Genomic DNA, 12,219 nt, shown 5'->3' on the forward strand with positions numbered 1-12,219 from the left:
CTGGGACCTCTATAATATGAATGTTGGTGTGTTTAATGTTGTCCCAGAAGTCTCTGAGACTGTTCTCATTTCTTTTTATTCTTTTTTCTTTATTCTATTCCACGGCAATGATTTCCAGCACTCTCTTCCAGCTCACTTATTAGTTCTTCTGCCTCATTTATTCTACTTTTGATTCCTTCTAGTGTATTTTTCATTTCAGCTATTGTATTGTTCATCTCTGTTTGTTCTTTAAATCTTCTAGGTCTTTGTTAAACATTTCTTGTATTTCCTCAGTCTGTGCCTCCATTCTTTTTCCAAGATCTTGGATCATCTTTACTATCATTACTCTGAATTCTTTTTCAGGTAGATTGCCTATCTCCACTTGATTTACTTGTTCTTCTGGGTTTTTATCTTGTTCCTTCGTCTGAAACATATTTCTCTGCTGTCTCATTTTGTCTGACTTCCTGTGTTTGTGGTCTCCTTTCTGCAGGCTGCAGGTTCGTAGTTCCTCCTTCTTCTGGTGTCTGCTCTCTGGTGGCTGAGGTTGGTCCAGAGGCTGTGTAGGCTTCCTGGTGGGAGGGATTGATGCCTGCACACTGGTGGTTGGAGCTGGGCTTGTCCCTCTGGTGGGCAGGGCTGTGTCAAGGGGTATATTTTTAGGTGGCTGTGAGCTCAGTACAACTTTAGGCAGCCTGTCTGCTGATGGGTGGGGCTGTGTTCTCTCCCCCACCCCACTGGTTGTTTGGCCTGAGGCGTCCCAGCACTGGAGCCTGCAGGCTGTTGGGTGAGGTCAGGTCTCGGTGCCAAAATGGTGACCTTTGGGAGAGCTCACACCAATCAATATTCCCTGGGACCTCCACCACCAGTGTTCCTGCCCCCACAGTGAGCCCCAGCCAACTGCCGCCTCCCCAGGAGACCCTCCAAGACCCGCAGGTAGGTCTAGCCCAGGCTCCTGTGGAGTCACTGCTTTGTGCTGGGCCCAGTGCATGTGAAATCTTGTGTGCATCCTCTAAGAGTGGAGTCTCTGTTTCCTCCAGTCCTGTGGAGCTCCTGCACTCAAGCTCCTCTGGCCTTCCAAGTCAAATGCTCTGGGGCTCCTTCTCCTGTTGCCAGATCCTCAGGCTGGGGAGCCTGACATGGGGCTCAGAAGTCACTCCTGTGGGAGAACCTCTGCAATATAATTATTTTCCAGTTCATGGGTCGCCCATGCAGCAGGTATGGGATTTGATTATAGAGTGAAAGCACTCCTTCTCCTGTGTCATTGTGACTTCTTCTTTGTCTTTGGTAGGTAAAATACCTTTTTTGTTGATGGTTGTTCAGCAGTTGTGATTTTGGTGTTCAGCGGTTAGTTGTGATTTTGGTGTTTTCATGAGAAGAAGTGAGTGAAAGTCCTTCTACTCCGCCATCTTGTCTGGAATCGAGGGGCTCTACATATATATTCTTTTTCAAACTCTTTTTCATTATAGCTGATTACAAAATATTGAATATAGTTCCCTGTGCAATACAGCAGGTCCTTTTTGTGTATCTCTTTTATATATAGTAGTGTGTATCTGTTAATCTCAAACTCCTAATTTATCCCTCCCTCCTCCCATCCCCTTTGGTAACCATAAATTTTTTTCTCTGCCTGTGAGTTTGTTTCTGTTTTTAAATAACTTAATTTGTACTATTTTTTAGATTCTACATATAAGCAGTATGATATAATATTTGTCTTTCTCTGATTTTTTCACTTAGTATGATAATCTCTAGGTCCACTCATATTGGGGCAAATGGCATTATTTCATTCTTTTTTATGGCTGAGTAATATTCCATTGTATATATATGCCACATCTTTATCCATCTGTTGATGGGCTTAGGTTGCTTCCATGTCTTGGCTATTGTAAATAGTGCTGCTATGAACATTGGGGTGCATGTATCTTTCTGAGTTATAGTTTCATCTTTTCTGGATATATGCCCAGGAGTGGGATTGCTGGATTATATGGTAGTTCTATTTTTAGTTTTTTTAGGAACCTCCATATTGTTCTCCATAGTGGTTACACCGGTTTTCATCCCTGCCAACAGTGTAGGATGGTTCCCTTTTTTCCACACCCTCTCCAGCATTTATTATTTGTAGACTTTCTGATGATGGTACAAACTGATGTTTGAAAACCTCTTTTCAGTTCTCTTATGTATACACCTAGGTGTGGAATTGCTGGGTCCTATGGTTAAATCCTTTACTTTCACTTTTAAAATAGACCAGAATCTGTGTCCACTTCTCACCATTTCCACCACCTCAGCCCTGGCCCATGATCTCTTGCCTTGATTTCTAACTGGCCTCCCTGCTTTCACTTCTGTGCTCCACATACCTTTAGACATGGAAAAGGCCCTTACCATTCCTTTACTTGTAACACTCCAGCGATCCCCCATTTCTCTCAATGAAAATGTGAAAGTCCTTCTAATGGTCTCTAAGGACCTTGCCCGTGATTTCTCTGACCTCGTCTTCTCCTCTCTCTCTCGCTCACTCAGCTCCAGCCTCTGTGCCGTTTCTTGAACATGCCAAGTGCACACTCATCTCGGAGCCTTTATACAGGCAAGCCCTCTGCCTGGAGTGTGCTTCCCTGAAGGTATCTTCTGGCTGTCTCACTCCTCCCTTTTTCAAGTCTTGCTCAGACGTTGCCTCCAATAAGGCCAACTTCATGTTTAACCCCTGCCTGTTCCCACCCCCAGCAATCCCAAGTCCGCTTCCTCCACTCATCCCCCCATCCCCAAAACAGTTACCACACTTGAACATGTGTCTCATTTGGGCATTTATGACATTTATTGTTTACTATCTGTCTCCCTCACCGAGAATGTAAGCTCCATCAGGACCCGGAGTTAAAAAATCTGTTTCATTCACTGATGTCTCCCCAGGCCTAGCACAAAATAGGTGCTCAATAAGTATCCATGGAGTGGATGAACAAACGCTGACTATATGTGGCAAAAGCCACCCTGAGTAGTGTGTGTGACAGAGGAACTACCTGTACCTGCTTGAGAAGATGCTTCTGAAGGGGCTGAGGAAGGTCTACCCACCTCCTGCCCTGGGACTGCTATGAGGGGTTTAATGCTGACTTCACCACTAAACATACAGGCCTAGAAGACCCTCTAATGAGAGGGATTCTGGAATCCACAGTGTGTTTATCAGCCTCAGACACAAACAAGTTCCTTGAATGACGTGGCAAGTACACGTATTAGCGATAGCCCATTTAAGAGTCATTTAACCTCAATAATCATCGGAAAGATGCAAATAAAAGCCACAGTGAGATAGTACCACACACCTGTCAGAATCACTGTCACCAAAAAGACAAGAAACAGTAAGAGTTGGTGAAGATGTGGAGAAAAGGGCCCTCTTGAGCAGTGTTGATGGGAATGTGAATTGGTGTAGCCACTATGGAAAACAGTATGGAGGGTCCTCAAAAATTAAAAATACAACTACCATATGATCCAGCAATTCCATTCCTGGGTATTTATCCAAAGAAAACACTAATTTGAAAAGATATATGCAACCCCATGTTCATCGTAGCATTATTTACAATAGCCAACATATGGAACCTAAGTGTCCATGGACAGATGAATGGATAAAGAAGATGTGGTTATATACATATATAATGGAACATTACTCAGCTCTAAAAAAGAGTGAAATCTTGCCATTTGTGACAACATGATGGACCTGGAGGAGATTCTAAGTGAAAGAAGTTACAGAAAGACGAATAACGTATGTTTTCACTTAAATGTGGACTCTTAAAAAACAAAACTAATGAACAAATGTAACAAAACAAACAGACTCAGATACAGAGAACAAACAGGTGGTTGCCAGAGGGGAGGTGGGTTGGGAAATGGGATAAATAGGTGAAGGGGGTTAAAAGCTACAACTACCAGTTATAAGTAGGTCACAGGGATGTAATGTACAACTCAGGGAATATAGTCAGTAGTACTGTAATAACTTTTGTGCATAATCTATAAAAATATTGAATCACTACGTTATACCCCTGAAGCTAATGTAATACTGTAAGTCAACTATACGTCAATAAAAAACGTCACTTAAGGATACAGGTTTGAAATTGCCTTAAAAAGTGTGTCAGCATCAAGCAGACAGAAGCCTCGCTTTAGTCTAGCGATGATCATATATCCACAGAGCACCTCTGTGCGAAGTAGGTGGTGAACGCGGTGCAGTGCGGTTACCAGACTCTGGGTATTTGTGGTTACCCGTCATGATCACCTATCGTGGTGGTTTTACCATATCCGAGGATCACCTGTACTTGTTTTGCTTTGTCTACTTAAGCACATCCATTATAAAAAAGAAACTTTATGTCACTACCATAAGTGGGAGAGCACTCTCACTTGATGCAAACAGAGAATAACTGTAAAATTAAAACAACGCAATTAAGCTGGAGCACGATTTTGTTACCTGCTACCCGGGGAGTCTTAGACCTGCCCTCTCTGTTAAAAAGGGAGATGAGAAGTGTTAACGAGGTGTTACATACACACCAGCATCAAGTGGAGGCTTTCTCCTCTGCCAAATTGGGAGAATAAAAAGATCACTGAAGAGAAACGAACTTTTCCCATCTGTGTTTCCATGTTATTTAATACCTCATCTGAACAACATATAAACTCAGCCCATCTTTCACCAGGGATATGGAGGGAATCCCAAGAAAGGCAAGAGAGAGGTCTTTGCCCTCAACAGACTCTCCCCTGCAGGGATCCCTCCCTAGTCTCCAGGAGATGATGTTAACAACCTCCTGCCTTTGGGACCAGACATTTTAATGGCTGCTCCCATGAACAGTAATAGTTCATGTCATCTATCTGTTCTATCTTTTTAAGTTTCTAACATGGCTTGGTTTCCAAGTCTAACTCTCTTCTGAAAAATGTTTCTTCAAGTTGCTTGTCTCCTCCATCCTGCAGAAGGCGCTTCTGGCATCACACAAACACCCCTCCTCCTTTCAAAGTCACTGGCTGTCTCTGGTGACAGCCTCCCCAAACAATCTGTCAAGAGGAAGTCCTTGAGGTAGGAGTGGCGATGTGGCCCCTCCTAATAGCCCATCACTCCCCCGCCCCATGTTGTTCACAGCATGGGCAGCTGAAGCCCACACGCTCTCTCTAACGCACGCTGTCAGCACAGCAGCCTAGGTGGTAAGTGCAGAGAGAGAAGAGAGTAAAGCAAGAAGGAGGTTGGGCCTCCCTCGTCACTTGGGGAAATCAAACTCCACAAAATTCGACTTCACTTTCATGTGTGCCTGGGGGTCTGTAAGCCCAGAGACAGCCAGGGAGAAGCCAACCCGAGTCATCGTGGGTGACATATGGGAGGTTCGCTTACCTCCAAATTTGGGGTTTCAGATTTGCCAAAGCAATGCCACTCAGAGCAGAGTTGGGATCTGTTTCAGGGTGGAGCTGGAGACCCCTGGGAACCCCAGAGAATTACACAAAGGTGGTAATTTCACTCCTCACCTACGAACTCCCTGTCTTCAGGTGCATAGCTGCTTACACGTAACAAATGCATTCCTACCATTGATAAGCCTTTGCCCAGGGCTAGGTGCCTTATGTGTCATGATTCACTTACTTTTCACAGCACTGCAGGGTAAGTGCTGTGACTGGCACAGTGCTGCCAATGAAGAAGCTAAGGCTCAGAAAGGTTAAGACATTCGTACGGGTCACACAGCAAGTGACTGGCAAGGCCAGAATTGGTGTCTGGAGATGTATTCAGGTTCTAACATCAGAAGGAACCGGCTTGAGGACGGGCCAGGCTTGGGCCTGAGCACAGGTCTTGGTTTGCCCAGGACTGAGGAGTTTCCTGGGACTCACTGTCACTGGAAAAGCCCAGGGCACTGCAGGTTTTTGGGGAGAGGGTCTGTATCTCTCAGTCTGTCTTTTATATCCTTTCCTCTAGTATCTTTCGTATCACAGATATATCAGTCATCAATATATTACCTTAAACGATAACTGGTAAAAAGGGTGCAGCTTTAGAGCCCGTGAGTGGGAAAGGAATCACTTCTTGCCCTCCCTTACCCCTCCTTGGTAGATACAGCTGTGTCCAGCCCAGATGTCTTTGAGCTCCTAACGGGTATTCTCTGCTGTTCTCCTTTGTGCCAGCATTTTGGGGGAGGACACAGCCTCCTCCAGCCTCAGCAGCTGTCTCTTGCATTCAGAGAGCTCTGTTTCCAAACAGCAAAGATTCTTTTGAGCACCAGAGAGACAGTAGTTCTGTCCACTGTGCTCCTGCTGACTACATCTTAATCCCTTCTTCAATTGTGAGCTGCAAGTTCAACCCCTCTGCTCATCTCCTACGATGCAAATCAAGACGCATAAAGATGGGTTTACAGATTCGCCAACATCCGAATGGCGGAGCATGACTTGGCGTTCTCTTCTGGGCTGCAGTCTCCAGGGGTCATCTCACGTTGAGCGGCAGCCCCTCTGACTTTGCTTTGACTGCGGACATCAGCTCTGTGCGTGCAGCTTCTCTAACGTTACCTTTTATTTTAGACTCTTTCTAATGTTTTCTGGATTCAGTTTTGTTGGACTTAGTTCAACTTGATTTGATGCCCGTTTATTGAGTCTCCATGAAGCACTGGAACGAGGAAAGCCATCTTGCTATTCAGAAAACTCGAATTTCTTTTTGTCCTTTCAGGAGGACCAGGAGAGTAGCTGAGGGGGCAGGGAGGCACGCTGTGCTCTGCGAATGATTTTGTTTGGGTCTTGGCAGCTGTGGGCGTGTGTTCATCCCATGCCGAGGGCTTTCTTTTTATTTGCCTTTGGCTGGTTCATCCCTAAGGTATCCAGTGCCAAGCCAGGCTCTGGGAAGCGCATTCTTGCGGGGCAGGGTCTTCTTCTCCTATGGCTGAGATAGGCATGGGCTGCCTCCCCATTCACATTGTTTCCTTTGGCTGGAATTCGCTTCCTCTCCCTCCCCCACTTCATAATGGCCTCTGCTCAAATGCCACCTATCTGTGAGTGCCCTAAAGATACAAGACACTTCCCACCACTCTCTAACTCTTTACCTACTTCATTTATCTTCCCTGCTTTATCATTATTTGAAACTATATACATATGGGTGTGTACTTTCCCGAGAGGTCCTTTAATTTGAAACTGCAGTGAACTGGGGGGGGGGACACAAACCCTGCCAAGCCCTGGGGAAGAGAGGACGCCCTGGCGGAGTAGCATGGCAGGGCCTCCTGACGAGGCGCACTGGGGAGACCGGGAGGGAACTGGCTTGGCCAAAACTCCTGCACTCCAAAGGTAGCAGCTGCTTCTGTTGTAGGAGGACGCTGGGTTCAACTTCAAAGGCTCTGGGACTTGTCAGTGAGGCATAGCAGGGCCACAAGTTAACCTTTAGGGTCATCTATTTCTTTCCGCAGCATGGGGCACTGAGGGCAGCCCTGTGTTCCAAGGAGCTGCTGCTTTCTTTCCAATCTTGGGGGTGGACAAGTGACCCCTGGCCACCTGAGGGTCGGGACCCCTTGGGCTTGATGCTTCCCTGGCCCATTGGCCAAGAGCTAAGAGTTTCCTGGAACTTGGGGGGGGGCTTGGAATTGGGGTCCCCACTGTTACTCCTCTACAATGCATGTACAGGTGAGATGGCTCCAGATTCCTTGCTGAAAGTTGGTATTTTTCCTCCCATCCATCCATCCATCCATCCATCCAGATTTCCTTGCTTATCTCCCTGAAGATAGGGACTCTATCTTGCCCTCCACTGCATTTCTAGTACTTATGTATTAGATGAAAATATCCATGAATAGGTGGATGGATGGAGATGGATGGAAATAGATGGATGTTTCCTTTTACCAATTTCTCACTTATCATGAGGAAGTAGATTATCTGCCCTCCTTGGCCCCTCCGTCCACACCCGTGTCCAAGCTTCCTTTGTCCTTTTGACTTCTGCTCATAGTCTTTCTTCAGCCTTGAGCTCGTTTCTGCCAAACAAGATCCCCCTCGTCCTTCAGGCCCACTTTGACACGGGGCTCTTCTGTACTATGTCAAAATTTTCAAATCTGAAGTCATCTGCATGTGTGCTACACACACACACACACACACACACACACACACACACCACTTTGAGAGAAGAGTGTTTGTCTTGCTTATCATTGTATCCCCAGAATGTAGCATGCTGGCCCACTATAAATGCTTGTTGAATAAATAACTGAACAAACACCTATATGGTAGCACTGACTTAATTCTGCTTTGCATTATCATTGGTTATTTGTATTTGTATCTCACCAGCCTGGTCTTGAGGTCGGGAACTGGGTCACAGTCATTTCAGTACCTAGTCTCATTCATTGCTTCACGAGTAACGGTGATGTATCTGGTGAGCAGATACCCTTTTGTGAACATCCTCGGTCTAAGTGCCAGGCCCTAGACTTTACCTACATAAGTTCATTTCCTTCTTACGATCACTCTGTGAGATGATTTTGTTAGTGCCCTTTTGCAGAAAAGGAAACTACAGCTCAGAGATACTGGACAACTAGCCCGAGGTCCTTTAGCTTATAAATAGAAGAGAGGGAATCTGAATGAGGTACTTCTGAGACCAGAGTCCCATCCTTTCCCCCTTCATAAGGCTGCTTTCCTCTTTTGGGGTAGTAAGGGCTCTTGTAAAAGTTATTTCAATTGAATGGACTTGAAAGTGGTCAGGACATGTTCAAACAGACCTGATGACTGCTCTGTACTGCCGTCACTTGACTGCTCTAGATCCTGTACTGCCGGCATACACAGCCCTCCAGGATTCTCCTAGCATCGGACATAAGACCTCGTTTTGAAATCCCTGGCAATCTCCTGGGACCACCACCCCACGGGGAGCCACTGCCCAAATGAGGTGGCCAGGTCCTCACCTGTCACGTAGTTCTTCAAATCCAGCTCATTGCTGAGAGGATTGTTGCTCTTGAACATATACAGGTTAAAGGGGGCCGGCTCCTTGCCCACATTTTTCCACATGGTATAGTCTGGAGAGGTCCATCGTCCCGCCAGCACGTCATAATCACGCTGCGTGAAGTGGACCAGCTTGGTCAGGGGATCGTAGAGTCCCCCATGGAAGCCGATGACCATCTGGAAGTCGGGGTTGGAGTCGTGATAAATCTCCCCGTAGGCGGTGTACTGCAACTGCTTGACCATGAGACCGTTGATGCTGAACACAGCCAGGGGAGTCCCTGTGTTATCTGAGGCAACATAGTACTCCTCCCCACTGCTGCTCTCCATGGCGAAGAGGTGACCTTGGAGGTCATAGTAGAGCGAGGTTATCTCCGAGTTGGAGTGATTATAGACATGGGTGATGCGAGTCGGGTTGTGGAGGTCAGAGTAGAAATATTGCAGGTGGTGGCCCAGGTTGGTCTTGTAGGAAGCCCGCCGCCCCACGCCGTCATAGCGGTACTGGACACTCCAGCCGCTGGCCTTGTTGTAGGCTCTCGTTAGAAGGCCCTTGGAGTTATACTCAAAGATGTCGGCTCCTCGCTGACACAGATAGCCGTCGTCGTCAATTTTGTACTGCACGTCACCGAGCCTGGTTATCCGATCTCGGAGGTCGTAGCGCAAGGGCATGAGGCGCACGCTGTTCCCCGGGTTCAGCAAGTGGAGGTTCCCATTGAGGTCGTAGCTGTAGCGCCAGGTCGGGCGGTCATTGACGGCCACGCTCTGGAGCTGCCCATCCCCATCATAGTCATAGGTGTACTTCGTGGTGTTGGCATAGGGCCCCAGTTTCAGCTCCCTCTTGATTACCCTGCCCATGCTGTCATACTGCACCGTCATCCAGTACATGAGGGACCGGAACATCTCGTACTGGACTTCCTTGATCCGCCCGTGGGTGTCAAAGTGCTTGCTGAGGGTCATCACAGCCGTGGTGATGATCTGGTTGATATCATAATAGATGACTCCGAACTTGCCAAAGTGCTCCACTTTGCCAGAAATCTCGTCGTAGCGGTAGAGGTCAACAGGAAGGGGAGTCTCACTTATGACCGGCTTGATGCTTGCGATCCGGAAGCTGTTGTCGTGATAGGTGTATTCAAACCTGGCGTTGACCATGCCTTCCTCAGAGAACCTGTAGATTTGCTTGTCCACAAGTGGGCCAATCTTCCGGTACCTGATGGTGCAGGAGAAGCCCCCACTTTGGAGGCTGACCATTTTTAAGACACCGGTGGTCTCATCATACCCGAAAGTGATGGCAGTACTGTCATAGACAATCTCCGATAGCTTGGAGAGTTTCCCGTACTTGTAGAATACCTGGCGCCCAGTGCCTAAAAAGGATGTCTTGAGGATGCGGCCGTCATCACTGTAGTCAAAGATGACCGAAGCGTTGCTTTCAGGCGGGTTGTAAGTGTTGCGGATGTAGCCAATGGAGGTGTGGGTGGACATGCTGTGCCGGGCGACACTGGGCATGGTGACGGCGTGGAGGCGTTCAGAGGAGTCGTACTCGAATATGTACTGACGCTGACTCTGAAGCAGGAGGACCATGGACTGGAGGAAGGAAAGGGGAAGGGAACACATGAGTTGGCCATTTAGGACCAAGTGCTCAAATGGACAGAATTTATTCCATTTCCCTAAATGGCAATTCAGAAGCCGTGAAGGATGGGGAAATTTAGACTGGAAATTATGGGTAAATTGATTTCATCGGGCATGCTACTCTACGGATCACGGTGGCTACTTGGGAGAACGCTCCCCAAACCTTTACGTGCATGCGAAATACCCAGGGATCTGGTTAAAAGGCAGATTCTGATTCAGTAGTCCGGTGGGGGAGGGTGGTGGAGAGGTGGCCTGAGAAGCTACTTGTGGAACAAACTCCCAGGTGATACTGATGTTGCTTGGACCATAACTTTGAGTTGCAAGGGGTTTGAAGGACTGAGGTGAGAGGCACTGAGTTTGCCTCCAGGCTCAATGACAAGAAATCCTGAGACTGGTTAGAAATGACTGATGCTGGCCCAGCAGGGGACAGGTGTGATGCACATACTATCTTTGGGACACCGCTGATTAAATCTAAGGAGAAACCACATCCTCCATTTAGAAGCTACCGAAAAGATTAAGTAACCCAGAAGCATTGATTGTTTGGGGAAAGAATGGCCTCAAACTTGAAGCTGTGGAGAGATTCTTGCCTCCCCTGGTCAACCATTGTAGCATCTTACGACGTAATGAGAACACTATTCAGAAGGGACCAAAGAGACAGCAGCCCCTTTACAGAGGAGGTAACAGCTCTATCGGCAAGTGACCGCTGTCATGGGGAGGCAAGAAAGGAAGAAACGGAAATGGGCTGGTGTGGAGGTGAGTCCAGATGAGAGGCCCAGGCTGAGCAAGCCCCTGTCTGATGACCAGATGACCAGGGCCGCCTTTAAAAGTCTTGACTCGTGACCTGAAGGCATCTCTTTTTACCGCTGCTACAACTGGACCTTTTCTGACGCGGAGACCTGAGTCTGCCACTTGCAGACACAGGAAAATATATATAGCAAGAATCCATATGGCTGGTTCAGCCAGTAGGCCAGGTAGGGGAGGGTGCTGGTCCGCATGCTCGAGTTTTAGGCAGAATTCCCTACCCTGATGCCTCAATTTCGGGCAAGGCAGAAATGAATCACTGCATTTCCAGTGATTAGTGATAAGGAGTGATTAGCCGTGCTGCCAGTGGGATGATTCTGTCCGTTTCAACAGCACTGTTATTTTGGGGTAAAAATCGGACAGTCCACCCTTTTTGCCATTACTGAGTGTCTAGAACTTTTTTTTTTTTTGCTTTTAATGGTAACAGTGCTGGGCTATGAATAACATTTTCCTTCAGACTTCCTCCCTCCCAGAGGGTGAGAGTGCATGGGGAGCCCTGGTAGAGTCAAAGTAAAGATGTTCCAATGTCTTATGGCAAAGCCTGTCAGGTCAGCTTTAACAGAGAAGCATGAATGAGAGAGAGCGAGCTAGCCCCAGATGAGCGAGGGCAGCACATCCACCCACCTTGTCAAGGTAGGAATAGCTCCACACTTTCCCGTCGGCAAACATGCGGGACACGATCCGGCCTTGCTTGTCGATGTCTGTCCTCTCGCTCATGGCCCCGCGCTGAAGGCCAGCCAAGCGCCCATTGAAGAAATAGGAGACGTTGACAGCCGCCAGCCCACTGCTGGGGAGCCAGAGGAAGGGACGGCCCACCTGGTCATAAATGATCCTCAGGGTGAACTTCCGGTGATCATCGTAGATCTTCTCTGTCCGAATATTCCGGTCATAGTCAATGGACAAGAGATTTCTTCCGTGGACCTAGGAAAACACAACGGGCCTGCTTTGAAA

The 12,219-nt window shown here is 47.5% G+C and overlaps 1 protein-coding gene and 1 long non-coding RNA gene across 3 annotated transcripts in view; one reads left to right on the forward strand and one right to left on the reverse strand.

The window, feature by feature from the left end:
- The window catches only part of LOC132423082 (uncharacterized), a 64,926-nt gene that overhangs the window by 24,707 nt on the left and 28,000 nt on the right, over window positions 1–12,219 (forward strand). The window lies entirely within an intron of this gene.
- The window catches only part of LOC132423081 (teneurin-2), a 713,011-nt gene that overhangs the window by 9,531 nt on the left and 691,261 nt on the right, over window positions 1–12,219 (reverse strand). Inside the window, exons 24-25 of the mRNA XM_060008418.1 lie at window positions 11,893–12,189; window positions 8,808–10,422 (exon numbers count right to left, since the gene is read on the reverse strand). Coding sequence (XP_059864401.1) covers window positions 8,808–10,422; window positions 11,893–12,189 — 1,912 coding nt within the window. The remainder of the gene's footprint in view (window positions 1–8,807; window positions 10,423–11,892; window positions 12,190–12,219) is intronic.

Source organism: Delphinus delphis, chromosome 3 (genome assembly GCF_949987515.2).
Source record: "Delphinus delphis chromosome 3, mDelDel1.2, whole genome shotgun sequence".
NCBI lineage: Eukaryota > Metazoa > Chordata > Mammalia > Artiodactyla > Delphinidae > Delphinus > Delphinus delphis.